Source organism: Centropristis striata, chromosome 9 (genome assembly GCF_030273125.1).
Source record: "Centropristis striata isolate RG_2023a ecotype Rhode Island chromosome 9, C.striata_1.0, whole genome shotgun sequence".
NCBI lineage: Eukaryota > Metazoa > Chordata > Actinopteri > Perciformes > Serranidae > Centropristis > Centropristis striata.
The window spans coordinates 33,364,767-33,385,696 of NC_081525.1; the positions used below are offsets into that span (position 1 = coordinate 33,364,767).

General features: G+C 38.5%; 2 protein-coding genes across 2 annotated transcripts; both read left to right on the top strand.

The window, feature by feature from the left end:
- Positions 1 to 47: 47 nt before the first annotated feature.
- Positions 48 to 3,980, top strand: mibp (muscle-specific beta 1 integrin binding protein). The gene is made up of 8 exons (XM_059341119.1): positions 48 to 253; positions 1,132 to 1,222; positions 1,696 to 1,744; positions 1,963 to 2,137; positions 2,909 to 2,980; positions 3,104 to 3,210; positions 3,355 to 3,440; positions 3,688 to 3,980. Exons 1-7 carry the CDS (start codon positions 228 to 230, stop codon positions 3,438 to 3,440), a joined length of 606 nt encoding a protein of 201 aa, XP_059197102.1. The 5' UTR covers positions 48 to 227; the 3' UTR covers positions 3,688 to 3,980.
- A 10,336-nt stretch (positions 3,981 to 14,316) lies between these two features.
- On the top strand, positions 14,317 to 18,948 carry loxl5a (lysyl oxidase-like 5a). Its single transcript, XM_059341569.1, has 6 exons — positions 14,317 to 15,307; positions 16,227 to 16,335; positions 16,978 to 17,115; positions 17,927 to 18,083; positions 18,620 to 18,715; positions 18,829 to 18,948. Exons 1-6 carry the CDS (start codon positions 14,317 to 14,319, stop codon positions 18,946 to 18,948), a joined length of 1,611 nt encoding a protein of 536 aa, XP_059197552.1.
- The last annotated feature ends 1,982 nt before the right edge of the window (positions 18,949 to 20,930 follow it).

Genomic DNA, 20,930 nt, shown 5'->3' on the forward strand with positions numbered 1-20,930 from the left:
GCGTGAGTGGTGACGCAACGCGGCGCACGCTGGATATAAATTGCAGTTCCTCACGAGCTCAGTCAATGGAGCAGTAGACAGAAAAGTCAACATAGCCATCACAACTTACATTTACAACTTTTTGAAGCGTTTATTTTGTTGGATTTTCATCTTCGACTTTAGTGAAAACTACTCTTGACTGTTTCTTCAGCTGACGTTGAGCAGGACTGTCGAGAAGACACGAAAAGATGAAATACATTATAGGAATTGGCGGGTAAGTTTTTGTATATATTATTTTTTTAATCAAACGGCTTGTTATAAACCGACATTTTGTCCGGAGAGTTACATGTATTTATCTCCAAAGTATTGTAATGTCATCTTAGCAAAATTGACTGATGGTTCGGTGGTGTCACGCTGTTCATATGACTAAAATAATCTTGTGAGTAGTTATGTTATTGTTGGTGGAGATATCTTAAATTAAGCTTTACATTCAGACAACGGTTTTATTTTATTAATGGTGATTAACTATAGCTTCTTGTTGATAGACATTATCCTTTTATGCCACATGTTTTATCGGCTGCCCGCCAGAAAGTCGTGCAGTTAAACCGGTTTATAGTCACGTCCGGTGTGGCTGGTTTGTTGTCATAGATCGAGCGGGACATTTGAAAATTCACCGCCAGACTATTCAAAAGTGGAGGGAGATTTAACTTCAGTATTGTCCCTTACCTAAAACAGTTTAATGTTTTGATTATCATTTATACTTACATGTTTATATAAGGAAATGACACTGTTCCATTACATGTTATTCCAGCTATTTTATGAAAACAGGATGTTTTGTTTATTTCGCACAATTTGTTTACTAATGCAGTGCTTCTTTAAATTGCCCACACATTTTTTATCACAATTAACTGTGTTTAAGCCAGATGTTGCTTTCTGTCCTGTAAACCAATTCCCAATTCAACTACACTTAAGTTACAATAAAATGTAAACAAAGGGTGCCATGTGTTTAGGCGGAAAACTTGCATGGCTGCTTTTTTTCTAATAAAGAAATGTTTTATAGAACAATTTAAAAATAGATTTAAAACATAATAGTATCTGGCAAAACATTATTAATAATCTTTTTTTAAATGTATTTTTGACTTTTGTTTACAGCGTCACTAATGGTGGCAAAACCACCCTGACAAATAAGTTGATCAAGACATTGCCAAACTGCTGTGTTGTGCACCAAGATGACTTTTTCAAGGTGAGTTTTAACAAATGGATAATAAGAGTGTGCTTTCGTTGGCCTAGATTTTCTTCTCTTCATTAACTCTGCATGACCATTGCATGTAAGGAAAGTAGTAGGTGCTTGCAAGTAACCCACCCCCTACTATTGATACGGAAATTAACTTGATGTTCATGCGGCATAGTTTCTTTTCCTGGTTTAACTTCTTTAGTCATTATTTTTCTTTTCTAACATGGCCAGATGCATTTATTTTCATCTTCATTAACATTTCCATAGTATATGGTGTTAAGCATTTCCCTCCTTTCCCCCCATTCTTTTAAAGCTTTGTAATTTTGCAAATTACTTGCTTTATTTTGTGAATGTCCGTTAGTATTTTCCATGTTCGTCTGTGTGTACTTGGTTAGCCTCAGTACTCTGGCGTGTGAGTGGGATCTGCAAGTGTTCAGAGCTGTGAGGTTGCAGCAATGTTTTATTGGTGACTGTTATTTCAGAAACCTGATCAGATAGAAGTCGGAGAGGACGGCTTTAGACAATGGGATGGTAAGACTTCACTGAAGACTGCCAATGACTCATTGTTTACTCTGTAACGTCACATACTACCACTCTCCAACATGCACAACACCATAAAGCTGATTATATCCTCCAGTAACTTGGAGCAGCACGCAAAACACATTTCCAATTTTTTATATTCTTCACTAATGCCTCTCTTTATTTATTATCTATCCTTTCCATTGTCTTTCTCTTCTGTCGTTTTACAGTAATCACAGCTATGGATATGGAGGCCATGACCAACACAGTAAAAGGATGGATGGAGAACCCGGTCAAGTTCGCCCGCTCCCACGGCGTCAGTCTGTCTCCTCCATCTGATGTGGCCGACCCGGACAATCAGATTCACATTCTGATCGTGGAAGGCTTTCTGCTCTACAACTACGCGTAAGTCGATTTTTGAGTATAGTTTATTTTAGGACTGGGCAGTTAATAAGATTTTATTTTCAAATATAATGCAAGTGCCATTACATTCTCTGCGATAACAAAACAATTAAGATAACAATGTAATAAAGGGATAAAATAAAAATGTATATTTTTAGATAAAATATGAATAATAAATTAACAGCCACCATCTTTGTATAATTCATTTTTTAATTTTTTTTCACACATTTTCAGTATAAGGAAACAATGGGCCTCTTGCAAGAACATTTTCTTATTCCCATCTTAACTTTCTCTTATTTTGTCACTTGTAATTAGCCATTTAGCCATTAATGAAAAACTGCATGACTCTTAAAACTGACCTGTACCACTTGTGATTTGTCTTTTTGTGAATCAAGCAAGTTCTGCTACATCAAAAGTACAGGCCACGTCAGGATAAATCTGTTCTTTTGAGGCCCATTGTTGTTTCTCACATTCTGAGAAATTCATGACTGGATGTGCTGGGTTTTTTTTGTCGTGTCACACGGTACATTTCCATGCCTGCCATCGGGAACATGTGTAGATCCTGCAGTTAAAGATAAGGGGTTCAGCAGAAAGGGGCACTCTGGGTCGTCCTTAAAGCAGCCTGTTGGGTGGTAGCTACTCGTTAGCAATGAAATGTTCAGCATGCTGCAGAGATAAAGATAAGAGAAAGTCTGAGCTGGTGCATGACTATGTTCCTTTTCTCTGATGTGGTTTGAGACATTGTGTCCTCATCAGTGTTCTTCTCTCCTGCAGGCCCCTGCTGGACGTTTTTGACAAGAGCTTTTACATCACGATACCCTACGAGGAGTGCAAGAGAAGGAGAAGGTGAGCCTGCGCAGAAATTGCAGTACTACGTCACTTTTACTCTTTTGAAGTCCGCTTCAGCTGTTTATCCTTCTTCCTCTCATGGCAAGTGCATGTTTTCTAACAGTGTGCTATTATTTTCAGTACAAGACAGTACACCGTCCCTGACCCCCCCGGCCTGTTCGACGGCCACGTGTGGCCCATGTACCTGAAGCACAGGAAAGAGATGGAGAGCTGTGGCTTGAATATTGGTATGTTGCTGCTTGTGTCCATTTCTTATATTTGATCAAACTTTGTGAAATTTGGTTTCATCTATTCTTACAGTCTTTGTTGTAATTCGAGGATGATTGTCAAACAAACATTTTATTAACTGGTCAACTCTTCATGTGTTGCAGAGTGCTTAGATGGTTTGAAGTCCAAAGAGGAGATCTACACCCAGGTGTATGAGAGCATTCAGAACAACTTGCTCAATCGTTTATAGGTAAGACGACTGATAAAGTGTGTCACTGTTTCTGACTTGACTGCAATTACTTATAGGGGTTTCTACATGTATCCTAGTTTGAAAAATCTGTCCAACGCTTCCAGTGTCTCTTCTGCTGCCTAAAAGTTAAAATGTGAGAGTGTATATTTAAACAAATAAATGTATATAGGAACCCTGTTGGTACAATCTTAAAAGTAAAAGGATGTATACAACCTCATCTAACAACATATTTTTCTGTCTCTTGCAGCAGGAAGACTCCTCTCCATCCCTGTACAGAAGTTGTAAATAGTTCCATGGATTCTTTTTTATGAAGTTTTTTTTAATTTAATTGTTTGTGAATGAAACAAAGCAATGTTAACTTATCATTGTTTTTATCATCTTGAGATGATCAATATGTTTTTTTTTCCCTTTCAAATTGATTGTTGAAGCAGCATTTCTCTGTTACTGTTTTTTTTGAAGCACTGACTTATACCGGACCATTTGTCACATTCTCCTAATAATAAATATGTTAGTTGCTGTTGATAGACAGTACATCAAGAACCTCTGTGTATTTTCATCTCATTACAAACTTTACATTTTGTAGTTGGTATAATTCTCTATATGTATCTAAGCAAATTATATTGTGTTTAGCTGTAAACACTAGCCAAAGCTTTAATGCCCATAATCTGGCTTTAACACATACCTTCAATTTGATAGTTTCATCTTGTTGCAGGTGTTGATAGTCTGAATTCAAATCATTTTACAGCCTGACCAAACAACTCAATCCATTTTAGAGGAAATTAGGCAATCATCTGACTTACTGTACATGTATTAAGATTTGTGGTCATTTTATTGACTATATCAGAGGATATATGGACTAAACCATAATTTAGTGTGCTTTCATTCACTGTGTCCCTCTGAGCATTTATAGGGTTTGTCAGGAAAGGTTTGCAAATGCTTAATTTTAATATATTTTCAAGGGTGGAAAAGGGCTTGAATTTGGAAAAAAACTTTGGTGTTTTCATCTACACATCATGTAACTTCTATTAAATAAGCAAGTTAATTTGAACAGCTGCTAAAATAAACTCTTCTACAGATTGTTGTGCAATCAACAAGAAACAAATGATGCATTATTTTTTCAATATTCAAACACAAGACAAAGAATATTAATACACAAAATGGTCAAACACTGGTAGTGTTTACCACTAAAGCTTAGTCTTTTTGAGCAGGCGGCCCGGGTTCAAATACAGCTCTGAGCCATTTCCTGCATGTCTTCTCTGTATCTCACTGTAGAATAAAGCAAAAAAACAAACGTAAAGAAATATATACATATATAAATGTTTCTCCTGGAACTCGTGATTGCCAATGTCAACTTCATTCTAATGCACAGTCACCTACATACACGTAAGGCTCCTAATCTGCTCCGAGCAGAACATATCAGTCCTCTCCAAATTCACTCCTCTGGCCCAGTATACTTGCCAAAAGAAACCAACGTTTTTAAAACAGTTCTTGTTTTCCCTGAATAAAATAGTAATTTTCTTGTCCAAGGATAAACATGCACATTTCATTTTAATCATTTAATTTGTACTCACAAACAGGTAGCACATTTTAAAATGCAGTGTCCTTTAGTTTGCCACTATTGCATGACACAAATTTATTTTTAAAAATGACAATAACATTTTATTTACGGTAATGTGTGAAGCGTAATTGTTATATGCATATGCAAATATGATTATTGAGTTTCAAGAAAGTGAAAAATGTAGAATGAACATCAAACAATATACAAAACATGCACACCTGTGCATTCCACCTATTGGTCAACAAACTAAGTAAAAATAATTAGACTAGAAAGAAATCTGAATAATCCCAATACAAAATGGATTGATGGTGTAATTAAGGGTTTTACAGCGATTCTATTGACTTATGATCCTCAATTATTATACTGTATGAAGTATATATGTAAGTTACCACAGCTGCAAGGTGCTGAAAATGCATGAAAAATGCTTGTATTTAACTTTGGAAAAGGTGTAGAAATGCAGAACATCGAGACAACAACTTTAGAGCGGCACAAGCTGAAAATATTAGGACCACTGAGGATAAGGGTTGACTGTGTCGAGTACCTAAGATGAAGAAAGTGGGCCTCTCTGGATTTCATGCAGCTCAGTTTCAGCTGTACTTAGAAAACATGACCTAACTGGCAAGACATTTAATAAGTTTAATGTCATTATCTGAATACCTGAATTACACCTGTATAAACAATCCACATGAACTATATCCAGGTTGAGCCAATTTTTTGCTCACATCTATTTTAGAAAGCTCCAGCATCTATTTCTGTCCTCTGAAAGTAGATGCCTGAGTAGGTCATAGACTAACCACAAGATTTAGGCAATTAGCGCTAGATTTACAGCACATGAGGGCCGAGGCACGTGTCGACATCACCTATGTTCCCACAGGTATAAATAGGCCAGAATAATTTCTCATTTCCCCCGAGGGAATACTTTATCCTGTCACAGAGTCGGTGTGAACAGCTCATCATGCCACAGCTAAATAAAGAACGGGTCAGGTAGATACATGCGTCCTGAGGCCACTTGCTTCCAAAGTACATTCACTACAAATGTTTCTTTCATCAGAGGAACAAAGGACCATTTGGAGTCGGGATGCACCAGTCTGACTTTTTCAGTTACAAGATAGGATCTGAGAATTTAGTACAGCTCTGATACCAGTGTTTATTATTACATGTTTATAAATTAAACCACATAAAAGTATATTAGTTAACATGAGCCCGACCTGGACAACAGTAAAATGCTGCTTATATAAATGCATCAAAAATAATAATACAAGTTTTATTTGGAATGCATAAAACAATCTGAGGGGGGCATTCTGCACATTATGCACACTGCACACTGTACTTTTACTTTTGATACTTGAAGTACATTTTGATACTTTAATATTTTTTACTGAAGTAAGTTTTGAATGCAGGACTTACCACACATTGAAATTACTCCACTACTACTACTACTCCACCACTAACACAACATGTTCAAAACAGATTTCAGCTTCCTGTGATTAAGTGATTTGGGTGATTGAAGCAGCAGAGAGCATGAATAAAGGCATGTAGTGCAGCTATAACCTGCCCATGTTCCCCTTCATCTAATCAACACCTGTTACAATAACAACCTTTGAGTTCCTGCTGACGTCAGCTGTAGGTACGTGCAATCTCCCATGTGTTTGTCTTGGTGAATAATGTGACGGACGTGGGTTGACCACAGTGTCCTGGACTGCCAGTGCTAAAAATGACAGCAGCATGCGTTACGGATGTTAAAGCACACACACAGGTCGAACTGTTGATTAAACATGTAACAAAGAAAAGACGGCAATTTGTTTCTGTGTTTTTGATCTTTTTGTATAAACATACTTATGAGGATTCACACATACACACACCCACACACACGTTTCAAATATATATATTGTGAAGCGTTATTCACAGAGGTATCTGAACATGGTGGTGTTTGTTTGTTTTATCTGAAAAACAAAACACAACAGAATCTTCTTATTGGGGGAAAAATACATTGAGGCCAAAAAAATAAATAATCAAAATAAATTAAAATAATAAAAATGTCAGACAAAAGAATTAATAAAAAATAAATAACTGAATAAAAATGTGTAAATAAAAAAACCCTGACCTACAGTAACCCTACCCACAATGGGTAATCATACGCAAAAGGTTTAACAGCATTATGTGTGTCACACATGCAAATCTGACCACATGCACACACACGCTGAGGTGAGTGTAAAACAGTGGCTTTTTTATCCAAAGCTGCTTTACAGTGAAAGCAAATTCAGTCTAGACATTTTCCTGCACAAACCTGACCTCATTACTCACAGCCGCTGTGAATCATGTGACTGATCCATCAGCATTGTGGGCCTGTCTAAAGTCAGTAATATCAGACTGAGGATGGAGGCTATTTTCTGTTTTTATGATCATAGATGTCAGCGTGTTTGCATATGTACACACATACAGAACATGTTGATGTAACGTGTGTATGTGTCAGGACTCAGGAGTCATCCCATTCTTGCTTTTATATCTCTTGAATGTGTTTTTGTAATAGAGGGCTGATAAATTAGTGAATATGTCCTTTGTTTGGATTCCCAAACCTCTTCTCAGTGTGCGTCATGGGATGCTGAGGTTTATTACCTACATGGAAAAACTCTCACTCAGAGTTTTGTAGCATGTAAGCTCAAGTTGACTGTCTGCATTTTACATTCAGAGCCAGTCGTGGAAGCTGTTATGCTTAAGTATAAGTACTGCACAGTACTTTTACTTTATTGAGAATCTAAATGCAGTATTTTTACTCGCAACATAGTATTTTCACATTGATGTATTGAGGATTTTACTTAAAGCAACTAGAAGAAACTTTCATTTTGTGTTGATTTTGGCACCCCCAATGGACAAAGGCAGTAGTGTTTCCATGAGCACCACTGTCAGATGCATAGCGATGAGGTAATGTATCTATTTGTGACTGACTATCTGTAATATGACAACGCTGAAACAAATTTAAATTGTTTTAGACCCCTACATAAATTCATATACATTTTTATGATAAACCACAATTCTCTCCATGTATTGAGCGAAAAAACAAGGTTGATTGTTGTTTCCCCCATGATCTATCACTGTCACTTCAGGGTTTTTTTCTGTCAATTCTTTTCTTTTTCTCTTTTAGCCATTAATGCAAAAGATAACGTAAAAAAATATGATTCTCTGAAGATAAAATCTCCATTTCCTCTTCATTTTAACTGTTTAAAATTGTACTCATAGCCAAACTTTGCCTGGGATCTTCCAATCTGCGTGCTATGAATTGTTCTGTCCGATTGAGATGAGAATCCGACCAGTCATTAAAGTGGCTCTACATGGACACAGAGTATCTGCTCTGTGATAGTCTGGTGACCTGTCCAGGGTGTACCCTGCCCAGTGTCAGCTGGGATCAGCTCCAGCCCCCGCTACCCGACTTAAGGTAATATATATATATATATATATATATATATACACAGACTTTATTTAACCAGGTAAAAGTGGATGGGGAAGGGAAGCAAGAAAAGCAATAATAGATTTATGGATAAAATCTAGGCAAATGAGAGAGCCTGCGAACATACAAAGACGGCATTTCAGCCGTGGCATACAAAGTACAATGATGTGTGTAATTTCCAAAATCAGTAATGAAACGCAGAGCACAATAATAAACACAGTCCAACTTCTTAAGGCTCTGATTAGTTGCATTCATAAAAAGCAGATCACCGTAGTCCAGTAGAGGCAAGAAATAATCAGGATAATAACTGAATGGAACTTTCCATTGATCAGTGATGTATGACGTATTCAGATTCCTTACAAAAGTTAAAGCAAAATTACTCCACTACAAGTAAAAGTCCTGTATTTAAAACTTACTTCAATTGTACAAAAGTACAAGTACAAAAAAGTACAAAAGAATCAGCATCAAAATGTTGTCAAAGTATCACGATGCAGAATGTCCCCACAGACTGATTAATATTATTGATGCATTTATGTAAGCAGCATGTTACTGTTGTCCAGGTAAGGCTAATTTAACTACTTAATATACCTTTATGAGGTTTCATTTATAAACATTGGTCATCATTTTCAATTGATCATATTCTTTCATGGTAAATCTTGACCTCAAAAGTAACTATAGCTGGTTGTAAATGTAGTAAAAAGTACAATATTTGCCCCTAAAATGTAGTAAAGTAGAAGTATAAAGTTATATATGTGGAAATACTTAAGTACAAATACCTCAGAATTGAACAATACTTGAGTAAATGTGCTTAGTTACATTCCACCACTTTTTTTTTTTTCAGAAAAACAAGAACCACATTTCCAGGTTTCATCTGAAAATACAGGCCTCTAGTGAATACACACTCTATGGTGAAAACCTGTATCTTTAACCTCCAGAGCAGCCATGATGGAAACTAAAGCCTGTGTTCATTGATGGTGTCGGAGCACATATGTTGGACGTTAGTGCCAGGAGAGCTGGCAGTTTTAAATCATGCGTGTCAACGAGTTAGGGACAGGGGAGTGTCACTGACTGAGAGATCTGAAGTGCTTACACTGTGAGAGACCACCCGACATGCTGGTGGAATGATACCCATCCGGTTACAGCCTGCCTGAGCCAACTAGGACCTGGACCCTGTGATCACACACACACATACACACACACACACACACACTCCCCTGCTCCTGTTTCTCACACTCACTCAAGGATTAATACTTGCACAGATTGCTGAAAGGCTCTGAGTGCTTGCCAGGGTGTGTGGGTATATTTAGAGGGGGGTTCTTGTCGTGTTGGTACAGGGGCAGATACAGGAGGTTTTATACACTCTGACCTCCTCTAATCCCCAGAGTGCTGCTCGCCTTCGTCACAGTGCACTCGGGACTGGCACAACGCCGCTGGCTACCAGTCTGTCCACACGTCCAGGCGGCCAGAATAGTTGTACCAGAAGATGAGCGGGACAAATAAAGGCAAAGGTGAAGGCCTCTCACCTACTTGTTGCTTGTCAACAACAACATTATGTGAAGATAAACTGAAAAAACTGACACAATATGACAAAAAAAGTGTAAGGAACCTGTAAGTCCACTTAAAGTATTTCCATTTCATGCAGCATTATAGTTTTACTTCACTACATCTCAGAGGCAAATATGGTACTTTTTACTCCAACACATTTTTCTTACAGCTTTAGAAATGGGTTGATTTTCAATGTTTGCAATAAAACTGACATTTCCTTTTTACATACTTGCCCAAATTGCGAACCATGGTGGCCCTGAAACATTTTGCGCAGTCCACTGAACACAACATGAAATGCATGTGGCTGTGGCGCAGTTGGTAGAGCGGGTTGCCCACCGATCGGAGGGTTGGTGGTTCAATCCCAGACCATGGCAGCCTACATGTCAAAGTATCCTTGAGCAAGATACTGAACCCCAAATTGCTTTGATTGCGTTCATCGGTGTGTTTAGGGTAGCCTCTGCCACCAGTATGAATGTGTGTGTGAACGGGTGAATGAGCGTAGTCTGTAGTTTAAAGCACTTTGAGTGGTCGCAAAGTGACTAGAAAAGCGCTATATAAGTGCAGGTCCATTACCATGCATTCTATTTTAATTATCTGCTTTCATTTTCAATGCTTTCACTTTCAAATGCTTACATTTAATAGACTACTCTGCAACTGCCTCACACTGCAGAGCCCTAAAAAGCATCTGTCAAGTTAGAAATGACAACTTGCTGAAAGCTACTTTTTGCATGCCAACTGTGTGGCTCTCTATTATGCTAGGTCCCTGAATTGGCACTCTGTCATCAACTTTGATCAACCATGTGTTGAGAAAATGCTTCTACATCTTAAGTTAAATAAACTATTATAAAACCCTCTTGGATCAGCTGGAAAATGCATCGTCACAAAGCCGAAAACAGGGCTGTTTTTTACACGCTTTCCCAGGACAGTGATGCTAAAACATATGATGAATATATAGAATAAGATGCATTGATGTAGATTAAACTACCAATCAGTGTATGAAATTGATCAAATGAGCAGAGACTTAAACATCTGCACCAGTAAAATGCAACATATACATTAATACAGCAGTAATATTGATTCAAAAAGAACAAATTTAACACTAATACACTGACTGGTAACATTTAACTACACAGAGTCAGTTTTTTCAGGTTTTTCAAGGTTTTGAATGCAGGGCTTTTGCATGTAACAGAGTACTTTACAGCACGATATTAGTGCTTTTTCTGAAGTAAAGGACCTGAATAGATTTCCCTCTCACTGCAAAAGCCTGAACTAACTGTGACTGTCCTCTGGTGGATGCAGTTTTTCATGTTTTCTTCTCTTATACACACATTATGCAGGATTCCTTAAGGGCCTTGAAAGTCTTTGAAAGATTGCAGGTTTCAGAAGAAGAAAATATTGTGTTGTGTTTTTGAAAGGGAGACGCTTGTCCTTGTTTTTATTTCAGTATGTCTCAGTCTCCTGAACTGCTCTCTGTCTTACATAATCAACACTGATGACTTTTCAACCTCCCCCCCATTTTGAGTCCTCCAACTGTTACATTATATGTAAAGAATTATAATAAGGCATACAGCCAGTGCGTTTTTCTTCACTGTAGCTGTGTCTTTTGTTCACAGACAGGCATAACACAGTGTGTTCTCACAATATGTTATCTTGTTTAGGCTAGATATGCGCCTGTAACAATGCACACACACAATATGTATCAAAACCTACTTGAACAGCTGTTGGCCTGTCCATGTCATAAGTAACTGGCCAATAGGATTTGGTTTGCATGTATGTCTAACTGCTAGAAAAGAAGGAAAATGTGAAATATCACAGAAATCGTTGCTCATTCTGACTGGGATCCTGCGAGTGCTGTGTGTGTGCTGTGTGTGTGCATTTAGACCAGTCTTTTTCTCTGGTGTGTGATTTCTTCGGGCTTCCAATCTACGAACCAGAGAGACCTTTACACAACCCTCACCTACGGTCATGGAAAAAATGATTAGACCACTGCTTTCTTCAATTTCTTGTTCATTTTAATTCCTGGTACAACAAAAAGTACATGTGTTTGGACAAATATAACAAAATAGCTCATGAGAGGTTAATTTAAGGGCTGATATCTAGAACTTTTCCATGGTTTTCTTGATAATGACTTTGGTTATTATCAAGAAAACCATGGAAAAGTTCTAGATATCAGCCCTTAAATTAACCAAACCATAAAAAATGACTAGATGAGCCATGAGCTTTGGGGAGTGACTGAAAGGATGAGATTGTGATGCAAAAGGCCAAAATGAGACTCCTTCTTCAGGTGCCTGGGCTCAGCCTCAGAGATAGGATGAAGACACAGACATCAAGAGGGAGCATCAGGTAAGGAAGCCTCCTGGAGCTCATGGTGCTCCAGCCATGTCCAACAGGTAAGAGGCTGCAGGGTCAGCCCAGAACACACAGGAAGCCTCAGGGTTACCAAGGAAGATCGGGAAAATGTCACTGGAGAGTGGTACGTCTCCAATACCTTCCTTAGCCTGCTGCCCCCACAAACCGGCCCCGGATAGGTGGATGAAAAAGGATGGATGGATGGATGGATTTTAATATATGCAAGATGTCAAGTCCTCTACAGTGATTAGAGCTATAAATAGCCTTCACATGACTTGGAAGCATGTCCCAGGCTACAGCTCAAGTTAAGATAAGAAGTGCAGACATGCTTTGGGAGATAAGACGGGCGTTCTGCATCTTAAATACAAACTTAAGGACTTCCATTTGTTTACATAAGTTTAAAGGTTGTTTACGTGGAATTCACGAATACAAGTTTGTTTGATCTACAGCAGGAGGTTTATCTGAATCCCAAATTTCAGAGCACAAATTTCACGTCACTTCATTTTTCATATCTGTCTTATATGAATTTATATTCAAAAGCTGAAAGAAATGGGTGTGACGTGCTGACACCCACAGAAGTCACGAGACTTTGATAAATATACTTCACAGCTCAACTTTTTGGAAAGGAAAGATTCACTTTCTCCCTGAAGCTTCAAGTAAATACATTTGAAGAAATATGGCAGGAATAGAAAGTGTGTATATCCCCAAAACGCCCTTGTTTTGTTTAAATCTTTTTCCATATGTATACAAGTTTAGTATTATATAAGTATGAGTGTTATCACATGTCTAAATGTCTACTGTAATTTTTGAATTTTTTATTTTTCCTCTTTAAAAACAAAACACCCCATGTTCTCATGTTTGTTCAAATTATACTGTAAAAATCTGAATAAAAATAGAGAATAAAAAATGAAAAAGAAAAAAATGAAAAGTTCAAACAGAGTCAGCAGAGTTCTGGCTTTCAGCTTCAGTGAGAGTCCGCTGCCATCATGTGGTGGAGGTCGACCTTCCCTCAGTTTACAGGTTCAACAGGCAGCTCAGTGCAGCACATTAAAGACATAAACACTTTATTCAAGTACTGTTCTTGACAAGAATTTTGAGTTTATTGCTCTTTACTTGAGTTATTCCATTTTATGCTACTTTATACATTTACTCATTTATTTTATAACATTAGTTACTCTGCAGATTCATATTTTTACTACTAACTACAGTTAAATTAATAAATGATTATATAGTATTACAAGTTAAGACACTGATTCACAAAGTGGAATCAGGGAACCAGGAGTCAGTGGCACTTTCAGATTAAATTCAATTATCGTGATATGTATTAATTTATTTACAAAGGGCTTCATATCTTCATTACGAATGACTTTTAGGAACTTTAACAGTTTATAGATTGTGTCCTAATCGAACAACTCTTCTGCAAAATGTCATTTGAAGAGACGAAGAAATGCAAAATAACCACAAAGAAACATAGAAATGCCTACAAAGAGTACAAAAACAATGAATAAGAGGCGCAAAACACCTACAGAAAGACACAAAAACACAGAGACACAAAATAACTACAAAGAGAATGGAAAACAGCTGCAAAGGGACTCTGAAAAGAAGCAAAACAACCACAAAGAGGCACAAGACATAACAGAACAACGAAAAGAGGCAGATTGTCTTGCTCCTGTATAGGAGAGGTGGTGGGGCCTCTTGCACGTCTGTGCTGAGGCCCACTGTATGAAGCCCACTCAGCAGGTTACAGTGGTGAAATGGTTAAATTTAAATATTCAGCTCCTTGGGTGGATAAAAGCATTTTTCTGGGAGTAACTCACTTTACAAACATTTGAAGACGTCTCAACCCAAACTCTCTCTGTGGTGATGCTGTGCGCAGCTGCGACACGGAGTGGAGTGTATTCAAAACACCACCCCGTGTCAAACTCAAATGTTGGCCGTTAATGTCTCAGTGTTGAAGCTCTTCACATAGAGACACCATCATGGAGAAGTTTGTACTTCTGTTACTTTGCCTCCTTGCTGCTTTGGTGTGTTTTGGTACCGGTCAGCACCATTTACGCGCACGTGTGGGCCCCTGGAGACACCGGATCCAGTGGGAGAATAACGGTCAGGTGTACAGTCTACTGAGCACCGGGACTCAGTATCGCTCCCCTGCGCAGGGCAGAAGACGCACTCAGCTGTTGTTGACAACTAAAAACGGTTTAAACCGTCTTCAGTCTCCTGTTGCGCTTAGTAGATCCACCAGAACCAGACATGAAGAGCTCCAGGACGCAGCCGGGGGCCACTCTCAACAAAACGACCTTAGTCAAATGAATGCGTCGGTTCTTGGTGTTGATGCGGGTCAGTATTTACTCGCCTCGGGACGACCCGGGGCGCGCAGTCAGTCCCCAACGCGCGGGGAGGCCGTGTCTGTGGGACCCCGCTCACAGCAGGCGGCGTCCAACAGCAGCGCCGCAGCTTTCACCTCCATCCAGGAGTTTTCCGGCAGCGGAGTCCCACGAGGAGGCCGGAGTACACCTGGAGATGGCGCACAGCAAGCCACTGCGTCTCCGGTAAGATCAGCGGACTTTACGCACAGCCGGGGCGGCAGAATAAGCTTTGAATCAACTGCCAGGTCACCTGCCACACCTGGATGGGTCACCATGGCGGAGGTTAGCGGGAATGCGCGTCGCTCGCCCCAACAAACCAGTTTGGGAGACGCTCGCAGCGCGCAAAGAGCGCAATCACTGACCAGAATCACTGCGGAGGCAGATGTGTCTCCCACAGCGCTGTCCAGTAACGCTGTAGAAATACACATTCCTCGTCCGAGGCCGGATACAACAAGGACTGCGGACATGGGTGACCCACGGGATCCGCACAGTATTCATCACAGAAACTCCGTTTTCTATAATGTTTACCCAGCAGACCGCAGAAACAGGGTCACTGTGCGCCCTGCACCGGGACCCGGCTATGGCACCAGACTCTTCCATAATGGTGAGACCAAAGTAACCAAAGATTATAAATTAAATAAATAAATGAATAAAAAGAAAGTCTGTTCGACTTTAATAAAACAAGACTCTTAATTGATAACTGCCTGAAATCAAAGTCTGAATAATCAACAAACCCCATTAATTACAGCTCATTTAGTGCAGCACTGAGTGAGCAGTACTGAGGTGCCTCAAGTTCATTCTCAAAATTTAAATCCCCCCGTTTTTTCTAATGCATTTGTAATGAGGCTGAGAGTTAATGCCCCTTTATGACAAAGCTAATGTCTCCAGTATGAAAGCCTCTGAGCTAAATTGAAATTAAATGGCTGATTGATAGACTGAGAGCGAGTCATTAGCAGTTGGCCAGCAGTGGTGCAGAATATAAGTTATGAAAGTGTAAAGTTTCCATTCACGAATCTGCTAAAAAAATGCTATTAAAGTATTTAATATCAAATGTATTGAGTTATTGAAAGCCAAATGATGTGTTCAATTTCCTGTTTATAAATCAAATGATTAGATAAAAATATATTTTTTTACTTAAAGATAAGATGATGTTGATGATGTTGTGCCATCATTAATTCAAGTTTACTGCCCCAACTTACAAGAATATTACTGAAAAACCACCTCTTTCAACAGAAGAGAGACAATGTTTGAAGACAATACACAACGAAATGTAAAATGACTGAAGGGTTAATTTGCAAACAAAGTTTTCCTAAATTGTGTGTGTGGGAATGTCAGTAACAGCGGTTTTAGGCTGTTTTGATAAGATGTCTCTTTATTTAAAATTTTGAAAAAATCATGTTTTTTTATTTATATCCATCAAACTGATGTTTAGTGTAAACATCTCCAGAATGGCTATTATCTGTTTTTGAAAATGGACTCTATTTAAATTATCTAAAAGTTTTTGGAAAATGTCTTTCTTGCAGGTCTCCCAGACTTGGTTCCTGACCCTTACTACATCCAGGCTGCCTCCTACATCCAGAGAGTGCAGATGTACGCACTTCGCTGTGCTGCCGAGGAAAACTGTTTGTCCAGGTGCTCTTTTATATATATGACATCACAGCACAATAATCTGTCAGGCCATTTAAATCAGTTTGTGGAGATAGAAGTATATTTATAGTCTTGTATTGCATTATGTTGTGCACAATCTCTGTGTGATTATACCTCTGAACACGAAAATCAATGGGGTATACACTTGAGAAATAAAGAAAGAAAATAACAGTCATTCAGGGTTCCTTTGAGGTAGCCACATTAGGATGTGTGTTGGCCTCGGGCCCACTTGGAAGCCGTAGCTGAGTGACAGAGCGGCTGGACGCAAACCTGGCAACCTCCGGAGACTCGCTCCTCTGATCTGAGCAGCCAAGTAAAAGAAGCTCTGAAGTTAGGGGCAAAGGATTCCTGAGGTGAATGCAAAAAACTACTGAGGCACGACCAGAAATCATCCCCGCCGCCTCCACAGTAACACACCATTATGCTCTGCTCTGTGAGGAGCAGAAGGAGTTCAGTGTGCAGTGAAGTGTGTGTCGAGGACAATGTGATGTAAAGATACCACAAACAAAAAGGTGATACAAGTCGCCTCCAGCTGTGCTCGCAGGTCTTCTCGGTCTCATTTCATCTCAAAGCGAAGATACTGGAAGTAAACTTGGCTCATTCTCTTCCTGTTTCCTTTTCTTTCAGGTCTGCGAACCACCCGAGTGTGAGCGACCTCGACTACAGAGTCCTGCTGCGGTTCCCACAGAGAGTGAAGAACCAAGGAACCGCGGACTTCCTGCCGGTGAAGCCCAGACATGAGTGGGAATGGCACAGCTGTCACCAGTGAGTTTACTGTTATTCTACCCGGCCCATGCACAGCGGCCTGCCGACACTTTGACCTGCCAGACTTTATTGAATCATATATTTGACACCGTTTCTGTTAACGTTAGGAAATAAGACATATTTTACAGTTTTAAATGCTTGTTTTTGTGCTCTTCAAAATATACACATTTTAAGTGCATTATGTAACTGTTGTAACAAAAGAAAGTGCACAGAAATCATATACAAGGATACTGCAGTATCTTCATCTAACTGTAACATCAACTACTTCTGTTGTTTCTTTTTAAAGCCACAATGCAAACTGGACTTTAACTCATTAAAAGGTGCTGTACACGACATGCATCAACATCCTGACGGACACCACTGTTAATGTCAGGTGTGAAACCAAAAGTCAACATTGACTTATTAATGTTTGTAACTTCACTTACGTACATATGGATTATTAGAAAAATGTACTTTTTAAACCCAAATCCTTTTCCTGAACCTAATGAAGTAGTTCCATTTTACAGTGTTAACCACTTAACTACTTAAATACTGTGATAATATACGTTGTTGTGAGTCTTTGGCGAACAACAGAAAGTGATGAAACATGAGATATTGTAAAAAACTGTAAAAAGTCTGGTAGCAAGACTTGCCAAACACTGTAAAATAACTTGCGGTTGTTTACTGTTATTAATGAAAGTGTTTGGCAACTCTTGCTGCCACTTTTTACATTCTTTTTTTATTTTTGCTTCTAAGGAAATAATCATTTTCACAACATATTTTCAGTAAAGCTCTCATTTTGATCTGTGTGTCTGTCTCTCTGTGTCTGCAGACATTACCACAGTATGGAGGCCTTCAGTAACTACGACCTGCTGGACGTCTCCACTGAACAGAAGGTCGCAGAGGGACACAAGGCCAGTTTCTGTCTGGAGGACACGTCCTGTGACCCGGGGGTACGACGGCGCTTCGCCTGCACTGCTCACACGCAGGTTGGTCGCCCTGGTGATTTAGAGACTTTTCTATTGATCTGTCCATGCATGCATTACTTTTCCAAGTGCCCACAAGTGTTATGATATTGAAAAGAATTGGACTCCACATGCTATACATACTGAAATATTTGTGTTTTTACAACCTTTATGTAACCTCTCCTGTCCTCTCCCCTCTGTTCTGTGTAAACAGCCTGCAGTTCTGTCTGATTTTCAATGAATATTTGTCATGTGACTGTTCGTCTCAGCAGAATCAATCATTGCTTCACAGTGTCACTGAGGAGCACAGAATGAATGTTTTCAACAGGATCTAGTTAATTTTTAAATGAAACGTAGAATAATGCGATTTTGACAAAAAACTTTTTCTAAAGAAGTCTTTCGTAACGTGCGATTCATTCAAGGACTGTCAGAAGGTTCCAATTTCGATAATGCCTGTTTTTACAGTTTTTTTCCACAACTATTTTTGTCGAATACCTAAGGAAATATACCTATACGGCGGTTAAATTCAGCCTAAGCCAGCAATTTTGTTGTGTTCTCAGGGGCTCGGTCCCGGTTGCTATGACACCTATCACGCCAACATCGACTGCCAGTGGATCGACATCACCGACGTTCCGCCCGGAAACTACATCCTCAAGGTGGGAGTGTAGATCTGCTTCATGAAACAGGACAATATAAATGATTTAACTTCACAACAGTGTGTTTCCCATGAAATATTTACACTTCGTAGCCGTTTTGCCATTTCTGTTAGGTGACAGTGAATCCCTCTCAGCTGGTTCAGGAGTCAGATTTCTCCAACAACGAGGTGCGCTGCGACATCAGGTACACAGGAAGCTACGTTCAGGCAAGAAACTGCAGGATCACTGTGTAAGTCAATCTTTACTGAATGCCATTTTAGTCAATATTGATTAAATACAATACAATAAATAAATATGCCCATGACATAAATCCTGAAATAAATAAATAATAACATTTATTACTACATTTACTTATTTATGATGACTTTATTTCATAATTATACATTTATTTATTTCAGGGGACATTTTGATATTTCATAATTCCTAAAAACATTGATTTATTGAACTATGCGGACTCATTCATATTATTTATATATTTGATGCATGATTTATTTAGTCCAGGATTTATTTCACAGACTTATTTATTCATGCAATATTGCCTTCTTTCTTTAAAGATGAGATCAGAAGTAAAAAGAAAAGCTCTCTGTTGAAGTCTTTTCTTTGTTCCACAGAAGCTGACCTGACTGAAGACAAACCATTTTTTCTTTTACTTTATACCTTGTTGTTCCTGCTCTTCAACATGTTTTCTTATCTGGTTGTATTTATATATTGTAGCTGCAGCCAGGCTGGCTGGATGTTAACTTATGTTATTTGTAAGAATATGCATTTTTATGCAATGCAAGACTGTACTGTCACTTGAGTAAATTGTGTCAACAAGATTCACAAATATAAAGAAATTAGAGCAACTACAAGGAGTTTTAACTGTTTAAACTAGATTGACTCTTTCTATGTTGTTATTTTTAATGCCTGTGCTCCTGTTTTTACATTTTTCCAGGGAAAAGTTTGACAGTGAGTCGTACAGTAGCCAGTTGAAAGGAAGCATAAGCTGCATAAACATAGGAATATATTTTAATTGTTAAATTAATTTTATTTTTGATGTTATCTTTTGTGGTTATGTCTCATACCATGGCTGCATAAAGAGAAAAGAAAAAAGAATTGACCAAAGAACAAAAAAAAAGGCAAAAGGAAAGAGCACGGGCAAAAACATTTATTAATCTTACATAGTGATTAAAAGATATATTACCTCATTGCTACGCATCCTGTAAACAACTTTGTTTCAAAAAAGTATTAAGAATGTTGCATCTTTCTTTCACTCACTTCTCAGTAAAACAGGAGTTGGTAATGCTCATGGAAACATTACCGCTTTTGTCCACAGGGGCCGCCAAAATGAACACAAAAAATTGAACTTCCTTGTAGTTGCTCTAATGAAGCTATAATTAATTTATTCATGCTGGACGACTGAACTGGTGCTTAAATTGAAGTAAATAGTGGTGCTCTTACCCCCTGAAATGTATTACCAGTTTGTCTTGTAAGAGAAAATGATTCTTTATTATAATATTGACCACATATGTATTGGAGTAAAAGACTTAAAATATGTATTTCGTGCGTATTAACCTCGCACTCATGAAAAGTCTTTTACAATCTTGTGCAAGAGTACTTGATTATTTGAATTTTTATTCTTTTTTATAATAAAGTTGTTGTCTTTTTCAAACAAAGGTACTATTGAAGACTGATGCCTTATTTAATGGGTCTTCTGATGGGATAATTTGAACAAATATTTAACAACATGAAGTCATTCCACTGCTCATTCACCGCTAACAGCAGCTAACACAAGCTGAGGGCCATTGGATTGAGGAGTGGTGCATTTCTTAAATGCTTTTGGAATAACACACGTCAGAGAAATACCTGAAAGGATTCCACTCAGCACGTTTACAACACGGAGCTTCACACCACCAGCCTGTTGTTGCGTGTTTGTCATGTTGTGTTACAGTTAGATGAGTGATTGAGAAAACATTTATTCACCCGGAAATAACTCCATGTGGGAACGCTCTGTTTACACTTTGTCACCAGATTTATTAGCAACTAGGACGTGGATATGAATAAATACTCACCACATCCATTTTAAACACAATTCCTTTTGCTCTCCAGAACAAATGTTGCTTCAAGTCTTAAATATAGAACACAAAGGGGTGTGAATATTTTAACTGTTTAAAGTGACTTTTAGTGGTCCTTGCAAAGTGGAAAAACTTTCATGCAGAGTCTTGATGAAAGAATG

Excerpts from the sequence above, each read along its gene's own strand:
- loxl5a (XM_059341569.1), top strand. The coding sequence starts at position 14,317 with ATGGAGAAGTTTGTACTTCTGTTACTTTGCCTCCTTGCTGCTTTGGTG. Across the intron at positions 15,308-16,226 it reads CACCAGACTCTTCCATAATG|GTCTCCCAGACTTGGTTCCT; the intron begins GTGAGACCAAAG and ends TCTTTCTTGCAG. Across the intron at positions 16,336-16,977 it reads GAGGAAAACTGTTTGTCCAG|GTCTGCGAACCACCCGAGTG; the intron begins GTGCTCTTTTAT and ends CTTTTCTTTCAG.
- mibp (XM_059341119.1), top strand. The coding sequence starts at position 228 with ATGAAATACATTATAGGAATTGGCGG. Across the intron at positions 1,223-1,695 it reads ACCAAGATGACTTTTTCAAG|AAACCTGATCAGATAGAAGT; the intron begins GTGAGTTTTAAC and ends CTGTTATTTCAG. Across the intron at positions 2,981-3,103 it reads GAGTGCAAGAGAAGGAGAAG|TACAAGACAGTACACCGTCC; the intron begins GTGAGCCTGCGC and ends TATTATTTTCAG.